The sequence below is a fragment of the Salvelinus alpinus genome, chromosome 9 (genome assembly GCF_045679555.1).
Source record: "Salvelinus alpinus chromosome 9, SLU_Salpinus.1, whole genome shotgun sequence".
NCBI classification, from domain to species: Eukaryota; Metazoa; Chordata; class Actinopteri; order Salmoniformes; family Salmonidae; genus Salvelinus; species Salvelinus alpinus.
This window is the reverse complement of record NC_092094.1, coordinates 55265433-55282088: the sequence shown is the minus strand read 5'-3', so window position 1 is coordinate 55282088 and position 16656 is coordinate 55265433. Positions and strand designations below refer to the sequence as shown.

Genomic DNA, 16656 nt, shown 5'->3' with positions numbered 1-16656 from the left:
AGATCATTGTTAACCCAATCAGAAACACGATGCTCATATCTCCTAAATGATGTTTTTGGTGTATTTTGTTAACATTTTAGAATATATTGTGGAATAGGCTATAAGATTTTTACAAGGCACGCGTCCATCCATCCCTTTCGTGAATCGCAACACAACATACAACTTTGATGCGCTCGAGAAATGTGTACTGCAAACTTTCACTCACTTTTTAGATGAAAAATTATTGGCCTACCTTAGTATTCGGTATTTTATTAGGATCCCCATTAGCTGTTGCGAAAGCAGCAGCTACTCTTCCTGTGATCCATATGAAACATGACATAATACAGAACAGACCAGAGATGATGGCGCCAACAGAGATGGTCGCCTCGCTTCGCGTTCTTAGGAAACTATGCAGTATTTTGTTTTTTTATGTATTATTTCTTACATTGTTACCCCAGGAAATCTTCAGTATTATTACATACAGCCGGGAAGAACTATGGGATATAAGAGCAACATCAACTTACCAACATTATGACCAGGAATACGACTATCCCGAAGCGGATCCTCTGTTTGGACCACCACCCAGGACAATGGATTGGATCCCAGTAGGCGACCCAAAACAACGGCGCCGCAGAAGGGGCAGACGGAGCGGTCTTCTGGTCAAGCTCTGTAGACGGGCACATCGCTCACTGCTCCCGAGTATAATTCTCGCCAATGTTCAGTCTCTTGACAACAAGGTAGACGAAATTCGAGCAAGGGTTGCCTTCCAGAGAGACATCAGAGATTGTAACATTCTCTGTTTCACGGAAACATGGCTCACTCTGGATATGTTATCAGAGTCGGTACAGCCACCCGGTTTCTTCACACATCACGCCGACAGAAACAAACGTCTCTCTGGTAAGAAGGATGGGGGTGTATGCCTTATGATTAAAGAGTCGTGGTATGATCATAACAACATACAGGAACTCAAGTCCTTTTGTTCACCTCACCTAGAATTCCTTACAATCAAATGCCATCCGCATTATCTACCAAGAGAATTCTCTTCGATTATAATCACAGCCGTGTATATCCCCACCCAAGCAGACACCTCGACGGCCCTGAAAGAACTTCGTTGGACTCTATGTAAACTGGAAACAATATATCCTGAGGCTGCATATATTGTAGCTGGGGATATTAACAAAGCTAATCTGAAAACAAGGCTTCCTAAATTTTATCAGCATATCGAATGCGCGACCCAGCCGGCAGTATTCTGGATCATTGCTACTCTAACTTCCGCAACGCATACAAAGCCCTCCCTCACCCTCCTTTCGGCAAATCTGACCACGACTCCATTTTGTTGCTCCCAGCCTATAGACAGAAACTAAAACAGGAAACTCCCGTGCTCAAGTCTGTTCAACGTTGGTCCGACCAATCAGATTCCACGCTTCAAGATTGCTTCGATCACGTGGACTGGGATATGTTCCGGATAGCCTCAGACAACATTGATAGATACGCTGATTCGGAGAGCGAGTTTATTAGCAAGTGCATCGGTGATGTTGTACCCACGGTGACTATTAAAACCTTTCCCAACCAGAAACCGTGGATTGATGGCAGCATTTGCGCAAAACTGAAAGCGCGAACCACTGCTTTTAATCATGGCAAGGCGACTGGAAACATGACCGAATATAAGCAGTGTAGCTATTCCCTCCGCAAGGTAATCAAACAAGCTAAGTGTCAGTATAGAGACAAAGTAGAGTCGCAATTCAACGGCTCAGACACGAGACATATGTGGCAGGGTCTACAGTCAATCCCGGATTACAAAAAGAAAACCAGCCCCGTCGCAGACATCGACGTCTTGCTCCCAGACAAATTAAACAACTTATGTGCTTGCTTTGAGGACAATACAGTGCCACTGACACCGCCCACTACCAAAATCTGCGGGCTCTCCTTCACCGCAGCCAACGTGAGTAAAACAATTAAACGTGTTAAACCTCGCAAGGCTGCCGGCCCAGACGGCCTCCCTAGCCGCGTCCTAAGAGCATGCGCAGACCAGCTGGCTGGTGTGTTTACGGACATATTCAATCAATCCCTATCCCAGTCTGCTGTTCACACATGCCTCAAGAGGGCCACTATTGTTCCATATCACCTCCACCCTACCTGACACCCTAGACCCACTCCAATTTGCTTACCGCCCCAATAGGTCCACAGACGACACAATCGCAATCACACTGCACACTGCCCTAACCCATCTGGACAAGAGGAATACCTATGTAAGAATGCTGTTCATCGATTACAGCTCAGCATTTAACACCATAGTACCCTCCGAACTCGTCATTAAGCTCGAGACCCTGGGTCTCGACCCCACCCTGTGCAACTGGGTCCTGGACTTCCTGACGGGCCGCCCCCAGGTGGTGAGGGTAGGAAACAACATCTCCACCCCGCTGATCATCTACACTGGGGCCCCACAAGGGTGCGTTCTCAGCCCTCTCCTGTACTCCCTGTTCACCCATGACTGCGTGGCCATGCAAGCCTCCAACTCAATCATCAAGTTTGCAGACGACACTATAGTAGTAGGCTTGATTACCAACAACGACGAGACTTACTACAGGGAGGAGGTGAGGGCCCTCGGAGTGTGGTGTCAGGAAAATAACCTCACACTCAACGTCAACAAAACAAAGGAGATGATTGTGGACTTCAGGAAACAGCAGAAGGAGCACTCGCCTATCCACATCGACGGGACAGTAGTGGAAAAGGTGGAAGGTTTTAAGTTCCTCGGTGTACACATCATGGGTGAACTGAAATGGTCCACCCACACAGACAGTGTGGTGAAGAAGGCGCAACAGTGCCTCTTCAACCTCAGGAGGCTGAAGAAATGTGGCTTTTCCCCGAAAACACTCACAAACTTTTACAGATGCACAATCGAGAGCATCCTGTCGGGCTGTATCACCGCCTGATACAGCAACTGCTACGCCCACAACCGTAAGGCTCTCCAGAGGATAGTGAGGCCTGCACAACGCATCACCAGGGGCAAACTACAGCACCCCGATGTCACAGGAAGGCCAAAAAAATACTCAAGGACAACAACCACCCGAGCCACTGTCTGTTCACCCGCTATCATCCAGAAGGCGAGGTCAGTACAGATGCATCAAAGCTGGGACCGAGAGACTGAAAAAAAGGCTTCTATCTCAAGGCCATCAGACTTTTAGTGGCTGCTGCCAACATACTGACTCAAATCTCTAGCAGAGCAAGACGTACCGCTCTGTTCTGGGTCAGCTGCAGCTTAACTAGGTCAATTCCTTGCAGCAGTCGACCACACGACTGGACAATAATCAAGAGAAGACAAAACTAGAGTCTGCAGGACTTTTTGGAATGCGGTGTCATGAAAAAAGAGCATCTATTAATTACGGGCAGACCTCTCCCCATCTTTACAACCATTGAATCGATATGTTTTGACCGTGACAGTTTACTATCTAAGGTAACACCAAGTAATTTAGTCTCAACTTGTTCAACAGCTATAACGTTCATTACCAGATTCCCCTTTATGTTGTCTCAACCGTCCATCCAAATCAAATAATTTAATGTGTCCACTTTTTGTCTTTATAAACTCTCACACACATATTCTATGATATGGGGCAATCCAATGTAGGCAACACTACAGCTGTTAATTGCCAGCGATCATCATTCATCACGTAGGCATGTGATATAATTGATACCTGACTTTCAAGGAGTAGGACATTTGATGCAAACATAAGTATACATTTTCCGTTGTATAAAATTACATTATCACATTCGCTTGCTGGTTTGCCATACTAATCTGATGAGACCATGCGTGACAACCGAAGCTGATAAACAATGTTGATTGGCAGGTGGAATGATGTCCAATGAGGTTGCAAGATTAAAGTGGGAGGTGGGATCAGGTCAGCACAGTATTGTCCAATGAGCCCAACATGAACCCCACATCTTTTTTCTTCTTCTCTTCTCACACTCTATAGAGGCTCGAGAACAATGATGTGATGATGTACGCAATTGTGCGCAATGTTCGGGGACACGTTTTGGCTCGTGTGCGCTACTTTCAAAACTACTGGCTAAAATTATACAAAACCTTTATAACGCATCTTTAATATCAGCCATTGACAATTCATTGTTGGCCCTAATCTCAATTATACATGACCTGGATAATGATTAAAGAGGATTTCCAGTCAAAAGTTGAAATTGTAAAAAAAAATCCCTTTACCTATTAATTCATATTCAATCTGATATGTCTACCAAGTGTGTAACCCAGGGAATGTAGTCAAAATCTGTAGCAGAGCACTAGGAAATGCAATGCTATGACATGAGCTCTAAAGATGTGAAATTCCTTCATTAAACCTTTGATACTTGTTGACCATTGCATCACAGTGAGCAGAGCAGTGGAGAGGATGAGAAGAAGAGCGAGAAGAAGAGCAAACCGCGGATTGGTAGCACAGAGTCAGAATCCGATGAGGACGGCGATAGTGAATCAGAGAGCAGCGAGTCAGAGGAGGAGGAGTCAGAAGAGGAGTCAGAGGAGGAGACCAAGAAGAAAAAGAAGGTGGGTAAAGATAGAGAGACTCTAAAATACACGTACTACAGACGCACACACAAACACACACACACACAGTGAGAGACGTAACACACACATTCTAAATTGGCATTATCTGATGGTTGGCATAAAGCACATAGATATTCTTTGATGTCAAAATTTCCCATGGACTATCAAAATAAAGAAAGTTGCACACTCCATGTATAAACTCCCAGCAATGTAATGGGTATTTACCAACGTTTCGGCATCACTGTGCCTTCCTCAGGGTAATGTCATAAATACTTTGAACCAGGTTATGTAGACAGACACACAGTGCAATTAGTGTAACTAATGACAATAGTGAGGGGTGTGTCATAATGATTAAGTTAATTAAAATAAATTTGTCAAACTGTTAAAAAATAGTATATGGCATATTAAATATATTACACTATTGTTATCATATAGAAACATAATGGAATATTGTACATCATATTAGCATCAACATACATTATTGTTGTTTCATTCAATTTCACATAATCATTTCATTTCATTTTTGTTACATGTAATCTTTTGGTTTAACCTTAATATATAATGAGCATCGTCAACAGGGGGAACATATTAGGTGTACGCTAATAAGCTGTAAAAATAATTTTTCAATTTATAAGACTTCATAAAGGAAAAACGTAACACACACATTCTACATTGGCATTATCTGATGGTTGGCATAAAGCACATAGATATTATTTGATGTCAACATGTATCCCAATGGATACAGTAAACGAATAAACTTAAAGGGCAATTCTGCCACTTTTCAACCTCATATTCATAATCTCCACCACCAACCAGTGTCTACATATGTGAAAACAGTGTTTCTATGATCCATGGTTAAAATAGAAATGCTTCTCTGTGACATCACAAGGTAGGATCAAAAACTGCAATGAGTTTCTAGACCATGATGTAGCAATGTAATTTTTTTTTGTATTATGAATTAAAAAATAAAAAATACACATTTTTTAAATGAGTTTCTAGCCCAAGGGAGAGTATTTTCTTGCTCCCCTCAAATATCAGTGTTTGAAAATCACTGTTTTTAAAATGTTTTAAGTTTTGATGAACTTGTTAACAATTTTTTTTCTTCAAAACGTCGAAATTCGCCATTTTCACATATACTGACACTGGTATTGTGCTGGACATAATGAAAATGAGGCTGAAAAGTCGTGGAGTTGCCCTAGGCACTACTTTCATTTATCTGCATGTCTAACCCTTATATTTAGCCTCACAATTAAGTTTTTTACAATTTGACATAAACAGTTACATTCATGAGTTTTATTGACAAATGTAAAAAAAAAAAAAGAAGTTTGGAATTTGTGACAGCAACTATCTGAGCTTATTGCAGTATTATAGACAGTATGTCCTGGGATTTCCTATGATCTTCAATGTAGAAAAACTCCTTACCTTCAAAAAACTGTTGTATGGCTTGTGAGCGTCATAGAGCAAACAATGCATGCAAAACATGCACGATTACATGTACGTGTACGAAAGAGTCTCCGCTCAAATCATTCTGGCTTTAGAGACGTTTTTGTGAGAAGATTCGCCCCCAGGCCCCTTTGGGATCCGCCCTTGTCTCACAAACACTGCCCTAGCTCAGCCCAAGTTAATCACACAGACTAGTGATTGGTTTCAATGGATGCAGAAGAGCGAGATTAATCCAATGGTTCAACAGAAGTCTGTTGCTCAAACACACTATGTTTAAAAGGGGTTAGAAGTCCAAAACACGCCAGCGTCACGGTGGGACTGTATGAACATATTCCTTTGCTTTCATGCACAAGTGGTAATATAGTTTATATCTATTTACGTTTTTTCCTCACTATATTCAGGTAGCAGGTCTCCTTTTGCTTGTGGGTTAGTTTCTCTTTCTCTTCTTTTCAGACCACAGCATCTAAACCTTCATCCAAACCACCCAAAAAAGAGAACAAGAAAGAAAAGAAAGAAATGTCTCTGCTTGATTTTGATGACTGTAAGTTCACCTCCTTTTTACTAAATCCACGATACCAGGAATACAGTGACAGTCTACACTTTCCCCCTCAAGTGGTCCTACATAGAATTTGAATGGGGTGATGAACGATTGGTAATGGATGTCACTGGATAAGTCTATTTTAATTATGTGCAGATTTATTCCCTATTATTTAAAATTCGAAATCAAATGTTTAAAATCAAATATATCCGTGTCTGTGGTACTGAACATTGCATCTTCAGAAGTACACAATCACCATTGTCAATGATGCAGAATCGCCGCTATTTGCTTGTTTGTTTACATTAGCGCAGCATCAGACTATACATGATTTCTCCCCAGTCTTTGAGAAAACGCTGTGCTCCTTCCTCTTCCTAGTTGACCCTGCTCCATCTCCGTCTCAAGTCACGCCCCTCAACAACTTCCTGTCCAGCAGCCTAGTGACAGATCTGGAGGGCTTGTCCCTGACCGACAACGTTCTGTCCCCTACGGTGAGTACCCTTTCTAGGACAAACTACCCATAGCCCCTAACCCCGAGGGCCTAAGCACTTCATAAAGATGTAGATTGATAGAGAAAGATAATGTACGTAGATTTAAAGAGAGATTAAGTACCATACATTCCAAGCTTTATAACATTTTATGAATGCCAATTTTACTGAATATTTTTGAAGATGTATAGTATTTTCAGTAAAATTTTAGGGGGTAACTGTAGTATCATCTAAAATAAGAAGGAACAACAATGAGGTTCTAGCTTCAGCATGTTTACTAGCCTAGTCTGTGCATGTCATACATGGGTACAGATACCCACAAGGGCCATCCTACTACATCTTCCCCTCTCCAATGAAAAGTAATTCTACATTCATAACCACTGAAGCATAATTGAAATGTAATTTGGAAACCATTATTATTCTCTTTAACACTTATGCATTAACTTAGGTACTGTCTCTTTTTGCTGGGTATGGTCCCCAACAGTATGCATTCAATTCATGCAACATAGTCTTTCAGCCACTCTGGTGGCTTCACATCCCTTTTTGGGTGAGCTTGTGGCTCTGTGAGCGTTCTCTCTCCTTCTCCCTCTTTTTTGTGCGTTGTCTGTGGCCTCCTCAACCTGTGTGCCTGGTAGATCTGGAAGAGCTCTGAGGTGTGTTTTGTTAATCCGTATCTCCTCGGAGCCTGTGTCCACCACATAGGAGCGTGGGGCATCCGCTTTCCTCAGCACTATTTCTGGTGTCTTTTAGTTTGTAATCCACACACGTTGACGTTCTGTCAGTTCTTGCCTCTCCGTAGCACGGTGTCTCCAATTTAAAGTCTACAGTTTGTGTTTTTTTCAGCCATTTGTCCCTTTTAGTGAAGGCCTTCCTGTTAGACCATTGGGGTTTAAGCCCAGCCGTCGAGACAGGCAAGGGAGGGAGCGCAGCCTCCTGCCCATCAGGAGCTCGGCAGGCGGCGGCCCATGATGCAGTGGTGTAACTCTGTAAACTAACAGAGCCATGTATGGATCCTTGTCCTTTTTCAACAGTCCTTTGACTGTTTTCACAGCTCTCTCTACCTCACCGTTGCTCTGTGCATGGTAGGGGCTTCTGGTCACGTGTGAAGTTCATATTCTACGGCAAAAGCAGGAAAGGAGCTTGCGGAGAACTGGGGAGTGTTATCTGTAACCAGGACCTCAGCGACCCCTTGCCCAGAAAAAATGGACTTTAGTACATTGATAACACCAGCTGATGTGGTAATGGGTGTCTTTTTTCCATAAGAACTTATCTGCCCCTACCTTTTGCCATGGCTGTTTTGGCAGCTCCGTTGCCATCATTGGTTCAGGATGACAAGGTTGACATTGTGCACACACCTCACTCAGACCCAGCCACCACACCGACTGTTGAGCCCTCTGTCTGCATTTGGTTATCCCCATGTGTCCCTCATGCACTCTCTAGAATTTCCGGTTGTAGAGTCTCTGAGATAACTATTCGTTGTCCTTTCATGAGAAGGTCTCCATTATAGTGGAAGTCACTTTGGTGCACCCAATAGGGCTTCAGCAGCTGAGGCAGTTCCTCCTGCAAGGGCCATCCCATTTTGCACTGCTGTACTATCTGTCGGCAGATGGGGTCTCGCTGTTGCTCCTCTGCAATCTGCTGCAGTTTGGTCTGAGATGCAGGTAGACTGTCTCTTACTGCATTAATGTACACCTGTACCTCACCCTCCAGACATTGCTCCTCCTCTGTTAATGGACGTTTAATTGGGGCCCTGGGGAGTGCATCTGCTGTGATCAGTGCCTTCCCTGGCACATACACCATCTTGTAGGTGAACCTCAGCAATCTGAGGCGGAAGCGCAGAACTCTGGGAAGCAAGTCGTCCAGTGCTTTTGTCCCTAACAGAGCCAACAGTGGTTTGTGGTCAGTCTCTGCTGAAAACTGCAGGCCAATAAGGTATTGGCTGAGCCTTTCACATGCCCATGTGATAGCAAACGCCTCCTTCTCCACTTGTGCATACCTTTGCTCCGTGTCGGATAAGCTTTGTGAGATGTATGCTATTGGACGCCACTCCATGTTGTCCCGCATCTGTGTGAGGACCGCCCCTAGCCCAAAGGATGATGCATCTGCTGACACCTTTGTCATAGCTTGGGGACGGTACTGGGCCAACACTCTCTGTGACAGCAGGTCTCCTTTGATCTTGTCAAATGCCACCTGTTGCACGTGACCCCATGACCAGCCATTCTCTTTGGCTAGTAAGTCTCTCAGGGGTTTGATTGTATCTGAAAACTGTGGGAGGAACATACCGAAATATGTGGCAATGCCGAAGAAGGTCATGACTTCAGCCGCATTCTGGGGGATGGGCATGTCTGTGATGATGGAAAACCTCCCTTGGGTAATCCAGTTCAATTTCTGGCAGCCCCAGCAACGGTCTGGCCAGAGAGTGAATGACGAAGACAGGTTGGATGGCACTTTTGTCTTTACTCTCCAGTTTACTCACCAACTGCCCTACCACTGGTAATATCTTACAGTTTTTTGTTTGTAGAGAGCAAAGGGCCATTTCTACTATAACTATACAGTCTTGTGGGGATTACTGTCACTGCTGCCCCTGTGTCTGGTTTAAATGACACAACCTCTCCATTGAGTTTAATATCTGAGTACCAGCCAGCATTGTTTTTTCCTTACTTGTCCCAGAAAGATGCTGTCCTGCTGTAGCTGCTGTTCCTCCTCTGAGACCTCATGCATTTGCTTTGTATTTGTATTTGTTTTTATCATGGATCCCCATTAGCTGCTGCCAAGGCTACTCTTCCTGGGGCTGCTCTTCCTGGGGTCCAGCAAAATTAAGGCAGTTTATACAATTTTAAAAACATTACAATACATTCACAGACTGTATGCCCTCAGGCCCCTACTCCAACACTACCACATATATACAGTACAAAATCCATGTGTACGTATATTATCGTGTGTGTGTGTATATGTATGTGTCTGTGCCTATGTTTGTGTTGCTTCACAGTCCCCGCTGTTCCATAAGATGTTTTTTTTGTCTGTTTTTTTAATCTAATTTTACTGCTTGCATGAGTTACTTGATGTGGAGTAGAGTTTCTGCAGCATTAGTAAAGATGTAATCAATACATATTGATGGTTTCATTCATGTGCTGTTTGTAACTACCCTGGTAGGTTGACTGATAACCTGAACCAGATTGCAGGCACTGGTTACAGTTTGAAGCTTTTTCTTGAGTGGGCTGCTTGATGAAAGCCAGTCAATATTTATATCACCCAGAAAATATACCTCTCTGTTGATATCACATACATTATCAAGCATTTCACACGTCATACAGATACTGAATGTATGATTTACTTGGTAAGTCCTTCACGTTTATGTGATTATTAAAACCACTTCTGACACAATGTAGTATCATCTAAAATAAGGAGGTACAACAACGAGGTTCTTGCTTCAGCATGTTTACTAGCCTAGTCTGCGCATGTCATACGTAGGTACGGATACCACAAGGGCCATCCTACTACAGTAACCCCAACCGGGATTCTAAACTGGGTCCAGCGACTGTCAACCCAACACTATAGCCCTTACATCAACAGATCATGAGGTGTCCAGGTGTTTGCTACAATATGTACGCCTGGTTGGCTGAACATGCAGTTTTTACTCAACCCCCTACCTGTTTCCGTACCACAGACCATCGTCCCATCCGGCAACCTGAAGACCTATGAGCTGCTCCACCGTATCACCGGCGAGGGCCTGTCAGTGGAGTACTGCTTCAGCCGCCAGCCGTTCAGCCCCGACCCACACATGGTGGCAGTCAAAATCCAGTTCACCAACAGCGCCACCTCCGAGGCCAAGAGCCTGCACATGGAGGACACCAAGTTGCAGTCAGGCATGAGGATCAAAGAGTTCCCTGAGATCGGTCAGTCAACATTTCACAACAGAATTCCTCTTTTAATAGTTTTGAAAAAGGGGTTCTAAAAGGATCCTTTGAGGACCGGTAGGGTTCTACATGGAACCCTTTTTTATCTGAAGAAGACTTTTTCGGGAAAAGCTAATTGAAAGAAATGGTTCTTTGTTGGGTTAAGTTTTGCAACGGGGTCAGTTTAAATTAGAATTACACCTCAGTCATTCAGTGATCTATCTTGGTAGCTGTTTGTCATTGTTTTGGGCTAGTTAGTGCACTGTCTCTTTTACCTAGTATCTTGTGTTGTTTTCAGAGGTGTTACCTGCGGGTGAGACTCTTAGCGTGGTGATGGGCATCGATTTCTGTGATTCCACACAGGCGGCCAACTTCCAGCTCTGGTAAGAAAGAGCCTGCTCCCTGATGGCTGTAGGGAGAGCCCCCACCCCCCCACCCTACATATGGCCAATCAAGTATCAAACTAGTGTTGCAAAATTCTGGAAACTTTCCCAAAGTTCCTGGGTTTTTCAGAAATCCTGGTTGGAAGATTCCGAGTTGTAGGATTCCCTACCTACTTATTCCCTCCTGATTCCGGGAATCTTATTGGGAGTTCTGGAAAACCAGAGAATTCCTGGGAAAGTTCCCGGAATTTTGCGACCCTAATCACCGCACAGTTCTATTGCTCTATTCTCCTATAAGTGAATCATGTCATGTTTTATTGTTCCTTTGCAGCACTCACACCAGGAAGTTCTTTGTGTCGATCCAGCCACCGGTTGGAGAGCTGATGATGCCAATCTTTATGACAGAAAATGAGTTCAAAAAGGAGCAAGGTGAGCACAGGAACCACTGCCTGGAAATCAAACAATTGAACAAAAACATCAAAGTGACAACGAAACCACCTCAAACACATTTGATATGGGCCCCATTTTGGCTGAGCTAAAGAAACAATGCTAGTGTCAACAAAGAGTAATACAACTTTATAGTTTTGTAATAGTAAAATCCCTGAATTGATGCAGTATGTTTTGAGATGTCTTTGCCTCTCTGGGTGTTGTTTTGAGTTGGTATCCAAAAGAACACTCAAGAATTAATACATTTCTGAGGCAAATCATAGTATATTTATTTTTTGTCAATAATGCCAGTGACTGGCAGTTTCCACCAGTCACTACACAAACTAACCCTAACAATGGCATGTGACTACTACCGCACTATCACCTCTGACTTGATCAATCCACATCCACCAGGAAACCTTGGTATTCATTCTAACTTGGTTTAATAGCAATGGTCACCCTTGGAGCATAATCACTAACACTGGGCAAGGTTTTCAACTCAAATCCAACCATATTGTGTGTTTAAACGTGTCATATCCTCCGTTCTTCCCTCTTGATACTGGCCCCAATAGAGACGCTATTACAAAGTCTAGGTAAGTTTCCTTTGATAGAACTTGTTCTCGTCAGCTGTCTATGTGCCACCTGCCTTAACAACCTACCCCCCATACGAGACTCAACCTCTCCTCCCCATCCTTCCCCTCAACATCTCCCCCCTTGCTTCAAGCTGTTCCCTCCTATACCCCCCACAGCGATATCTAATGCCTGGGTGCCAATGACTATTTGCACTATGTATCTCCAGTTCACTTCAATGGCAGACACAACTGACCTAACATAACCTAACCTGCATCCCAGCCTCTAACATGTACCGTAGCTCCACTGGGAATGACGGGGAATGCTCCACTTAGATCCACTAATCCCAAATCAATGTCTTAGCACTGGAATACTGTAGTTCCGGGAATGCGCAAAGAGGATGTCTAATTTTTTAAAAGGCACTGCATTTGAAACCATTGCGCTCTTCTTTCACAGCATTGATTGTGTTATACGGGCTGTAAGACACATGGGCTGTAACTAATGCATACTGTAGGCCACATTCACCACATTCAGATGTTTTAGAGAAGTATAGCTAACTTAACTTTGAGTGGTGAGAGGACAGTATAGCATGCTGCTTCCATTTAATGCATATAATGGTGTTTTATAATACATTTCAAGTTAATGGTCATTGTATTCTAGATTTAGTGTGGAGGAAGTTTGTGCAGAAGTTTGCTGAATTCAGCTATATATAACTAAGACATCACAGAACGAAGAGAGAACATTTCAATCTCTTTCAGGGAGCCTTTTCTATGTTCAAGGAAGTTTGACAGTGATATATGAGAAAATTAGTTTGTGACAAGTAGACAAGCAGGATAGAAATATGAGTTATAGACCTGCAACCTGATAAATAAAGTAATCCACATGCAGGTTATTCCCCTCAAACTCCTGTTTTTGGCAAATATCAGATTACTTTCTTATTCTTAGGAAAGTGTCACTCCCTTGCGAGATAGTTTTTCACATTAAGCCCCATGCTTATGTAATGGCTCATATCTCTAGTCTTTTAATCCTAAGGCATTATATAGTTAGTGTAGTCCTAAGAGAATTGTGTAAAACCCAACCCTTTTATGGTAGTAGACCCTATAGAGTTGTATGGATTTTAGATTGTTGTAGTATCAAATGGTATATGGACACAAATGCCTCCATATAGTATGAGATATTACACAAGGAGGTTTGGTTAAAATGTTATGTATTCACGGGACAGTCTCCTATTTTGAAGGAGTCTGGTGACAATGAGCATTCATAAAAACAAAAATTCAATTGACCTTCTTCAAACACATGTTCAATCTCACTCAAGCTGGAACCTGTAATTCATCTTTCCTAGATTCCTCACATCCTCTTTCCTTGCATCCCTAAAAAGGTATTGGAGAAGAAAGTCTGAGGCGAGGGGCCTTGGACCGTCTCTTCCAATACGGAGGGGAAGGAGCCGAGGAGATAGGATGCAAGGAATCGCGGGAAGATGAATTGAGATGCTGATGCAGACTCCTTGACCACTCGTCTTTTGACCGCTGGTATTTTGTACTGTCCTCAGGTCAGTTGATGGGCATGAATGAGATCACAGAGAAGCTGATCCTGGAGGAGAAGTGTCAGGGCGAGCACGCTGTCGTTCAGAGGGTTACCACTGCCGCCAACCTCAGCCGAGTGCCCTGTGGCTCAGACAAGGAGTGCAGGTGAGGGTGGCGAGCGTTTGGAAAAGTTGTCAAAGTTGGCAGATGTCGCCAGAATACATATTGATATAGATTTTTTTATTTATTGAATTAGTATGTTGCATGTTTTATTAGACAGGGGAGATAGTAGGGGAATGTGTCAAATAGGAAGTTATGAAATCATGAAAGAATATTGCTGTTTTGTGTCATAATATTGATTCAACTATTCAACTTCCTCTTTACTTCTGCTCTTTGATCTTTGAACTTAGCCCTCCTGTTCCTCCTCCCCCGTTTCCGATTCACAGGTTCGCTGGGAAGACGGTGACCAGTGGCAGCCTTGTACTGGTCAGTGTGGTCACCAAAGAGGACGGGGCCGCCCAGCTGACGGTCAACTGTGAGAAAATGGTGATTGGCACGATGCTGGTCAAGGACATCCTTCAGGCCCTCACCCAGTGATGACCCCTAACTCTTGACCCCTGACCTTTGACCCCAGCAATTTCCTTCCTCTCCTACAGCTCGGTTCTGTCTCCCTTTGCTCACTCGCATACATACAACCACACATTCATCCACTCCCATTCCAAATACCCCCATACTTAGGGTCCTCTTTCTCTTCATTAAGATACTGGTAGTCTGATAAGAATATGTAGAAGACAGGTTTGATCCATCGCTCAATTGATATTCTGCATGTAATGCAGGTTTCAAACAAATTATGATGATTTTTTACTTATACGAGAGACGCAAATCTGGGGGAAATAATAGGCCCCACTTTGACTTTTAAAATCACTTCCTACGAACTGTCATAACAAATTACAGAATGGCATTACTGTACACGATTTGTAAAGACAATAAGTCATTAAGAATCATCCCACTGATCAAATAAAATCTGTGACGGCGTTGAATCAACATGGAAAACTGATTGGATTTGCAAAAAGTAATCAACGTAAGGGAATTTTGTTATTTTTTTCACCCAACTTTTAACCTACATTTGTTTGTTGATTTCACATTGAATTCACGTTAACTCAAAAATGTTTTAATCAAAACTAGACATTGAACTGAGGTCAGTGCCCAGTGGGATGTTTATCCTAACCTAAAATCCTCCTTATCATTTGTCATGACTGCTGTAAAGGTTTGACATGCTCTCTTTAGCCATATCTACGAATGGCTCATGATGTGTTGTCTGAACGAAAGACTGCGAGTCCTCACCTATACTCTTGCTATACTTGTTTCAGCCAAGCATAAATGTACTATGTAGAAAACACCATGCCTTTTTTAAATGTAGCGTGGTACCATTACACCATTACCAACATTACTTAGGTACAGTAACAGGGTATATCATCAAGGAAAAAGTGGTCGCTCCTCAATTTACTTTGGTCTGCTGAATGTTCAATGAAGTCCCCCTTTGAGTAGTGTGGTTCTCTATTCTCAATCTCTACCGCCTGGCCCGCTAAATGTCATACACATAGAATAGATGTTATTGAGTGGGACTCCTGCAGATGAAAATGATACACAGTAAATGTGATTGTATGCATTGCAATATTTAATACAAAAATGAAGGTCTGTGTTAGTCTGTGTCTGTGTGTATGAATGATTTCCAAACATGACAATATTAAATCCTCATGGCCCAAGGCAAACTGTTCTGTAATCAGCAGCTGTCTGTGTTTTTCTGCCTTTCCATTGACTTTTGCATATACTTACTGTATTTCCAGTATAGGTTAACCATGCTATAATTAAAGGTGGTTTCTATCATGCTATAAACCCACTGATGTTGTCATAATGAGACCTACGGAAATGGAAATGCGATCCTAAGGAAACTGTGCTATGCTGTTTTGGGCGCTAGGTAAAGGGCCTTGCTCTGTATAGGGGAGACACCTGATATGATATAACCCAGCTGCATATCTGCGAGCTGCCTTCGTGACATAAGTGAAGTTATTTATTTATTTGTTTAGATTTTTTTGCCATAGGAACATGTAATTGTATCATCTCACCAAAGGAGTTCAATACAGCAAGCATCAATAACAGTTATCATAGAAAGTTGAAGAGTGAAAGAAAAGGGAAAATGACAGCAGTTTTTTACTCCTTGAAATTTGAATTGTTTTATTTGTTCAGTATCGCACTGGTAAATCTTTCAAGCTTGTGAACTTAATTCACTGGTTTGTGGAGTCATGACACAGTCAAAGAACAAAGGAGAATTTAAGTTGAATTTACATGTAATTTCAAATTCATTTTACTACTGGTATGCAGACAATTTGAGGACATAATTTGCTTAACTCATACCATTGACCACATACCTTATGAAAAGTACTGTTAAACGTGGCAGTGGTCTATTATTTCCTCCCCTAAAATACAAAGCTATATATAACTTTAAAAGGTTAAACCTTTCTCTCAAAATGAAAACTTTGCAATGAATTTAAGATAATAGTGGATGGAGCAATCCTTTAAAGGGTATTGTTATTTTAATGCACACTCGCTTTCTCTTTCTGATGTCATGATTATGGTCTACCATATCTTCTGTGTGGTTATGAAATAATGTGGTGTTTAAGCTTTATTTATTATTCAAATGAAAATAATGAAATAAAACGGATGAAATGTGTCAATGTCTATAGCCTTTTTGTATGTGGACCGAAGAGATGGAAAACCTAACTTGATACACTTTGATGTGGATATTTGTTATCGACTTGTCTTCAAATTCAGCTACTTCCTGTTTGTAAAGTACAATGTATCCA

General features: G+C 42.5%; 1 protein-coding gene across 11 annotated transcripts in view; it reads left to right on the top strand.

Annotated features, from left to right (window-relative positions):
* LOC139530403 (AP-3 complex subunit beta-2) overlaps positions 1–15578 on the top strand; it is a 101371-nt gene extending 85793 nt beyond the window's left edge. For 4 of the 11 annotated variants that reach the window (XM_071326780.1, XM_071326779.1, XM_071326775.1 and 1 more), the window contains exons 20-28: positions 4357–4528; positions 6425–6512; positions 6885–6997; positions 10662–10890; positions 11189–11273; positions 11605–11702; positions 12272–12292; positions 13819–13957; positions 14203–15578. In XM_071326780.1, coding sequence (XP_071182881.1) covers positions 4357–4528; positions 6425–6512; positions 6885–6997; positions 10662–10890; positions 11189–11273; positions 11605–11702; positions 12272–12292; positions 13819–13957; positions 14203–14389 — 1132 coding nt within the window. In that variant the 3' untranslated portion in view covers positions 14390–15578. The remainder of the gene's footprint in view (positions 1–4356; positions 4529–6424; positions 6513–6884; positions 6998–10661; positions 10891–11188; positions 11274–11604; positions 11703–12271; positions 12293–13818; positions 13958–14202) is intronic. The other 7 variants (XM_071326781.1, XM_071326776.1, XM_071326784.1 and 4 more) reach the window with 5 other exon arrangements.
* The last annotated feature ends 1078 nt before the right edge of the window (positions 15579–16656 follow it).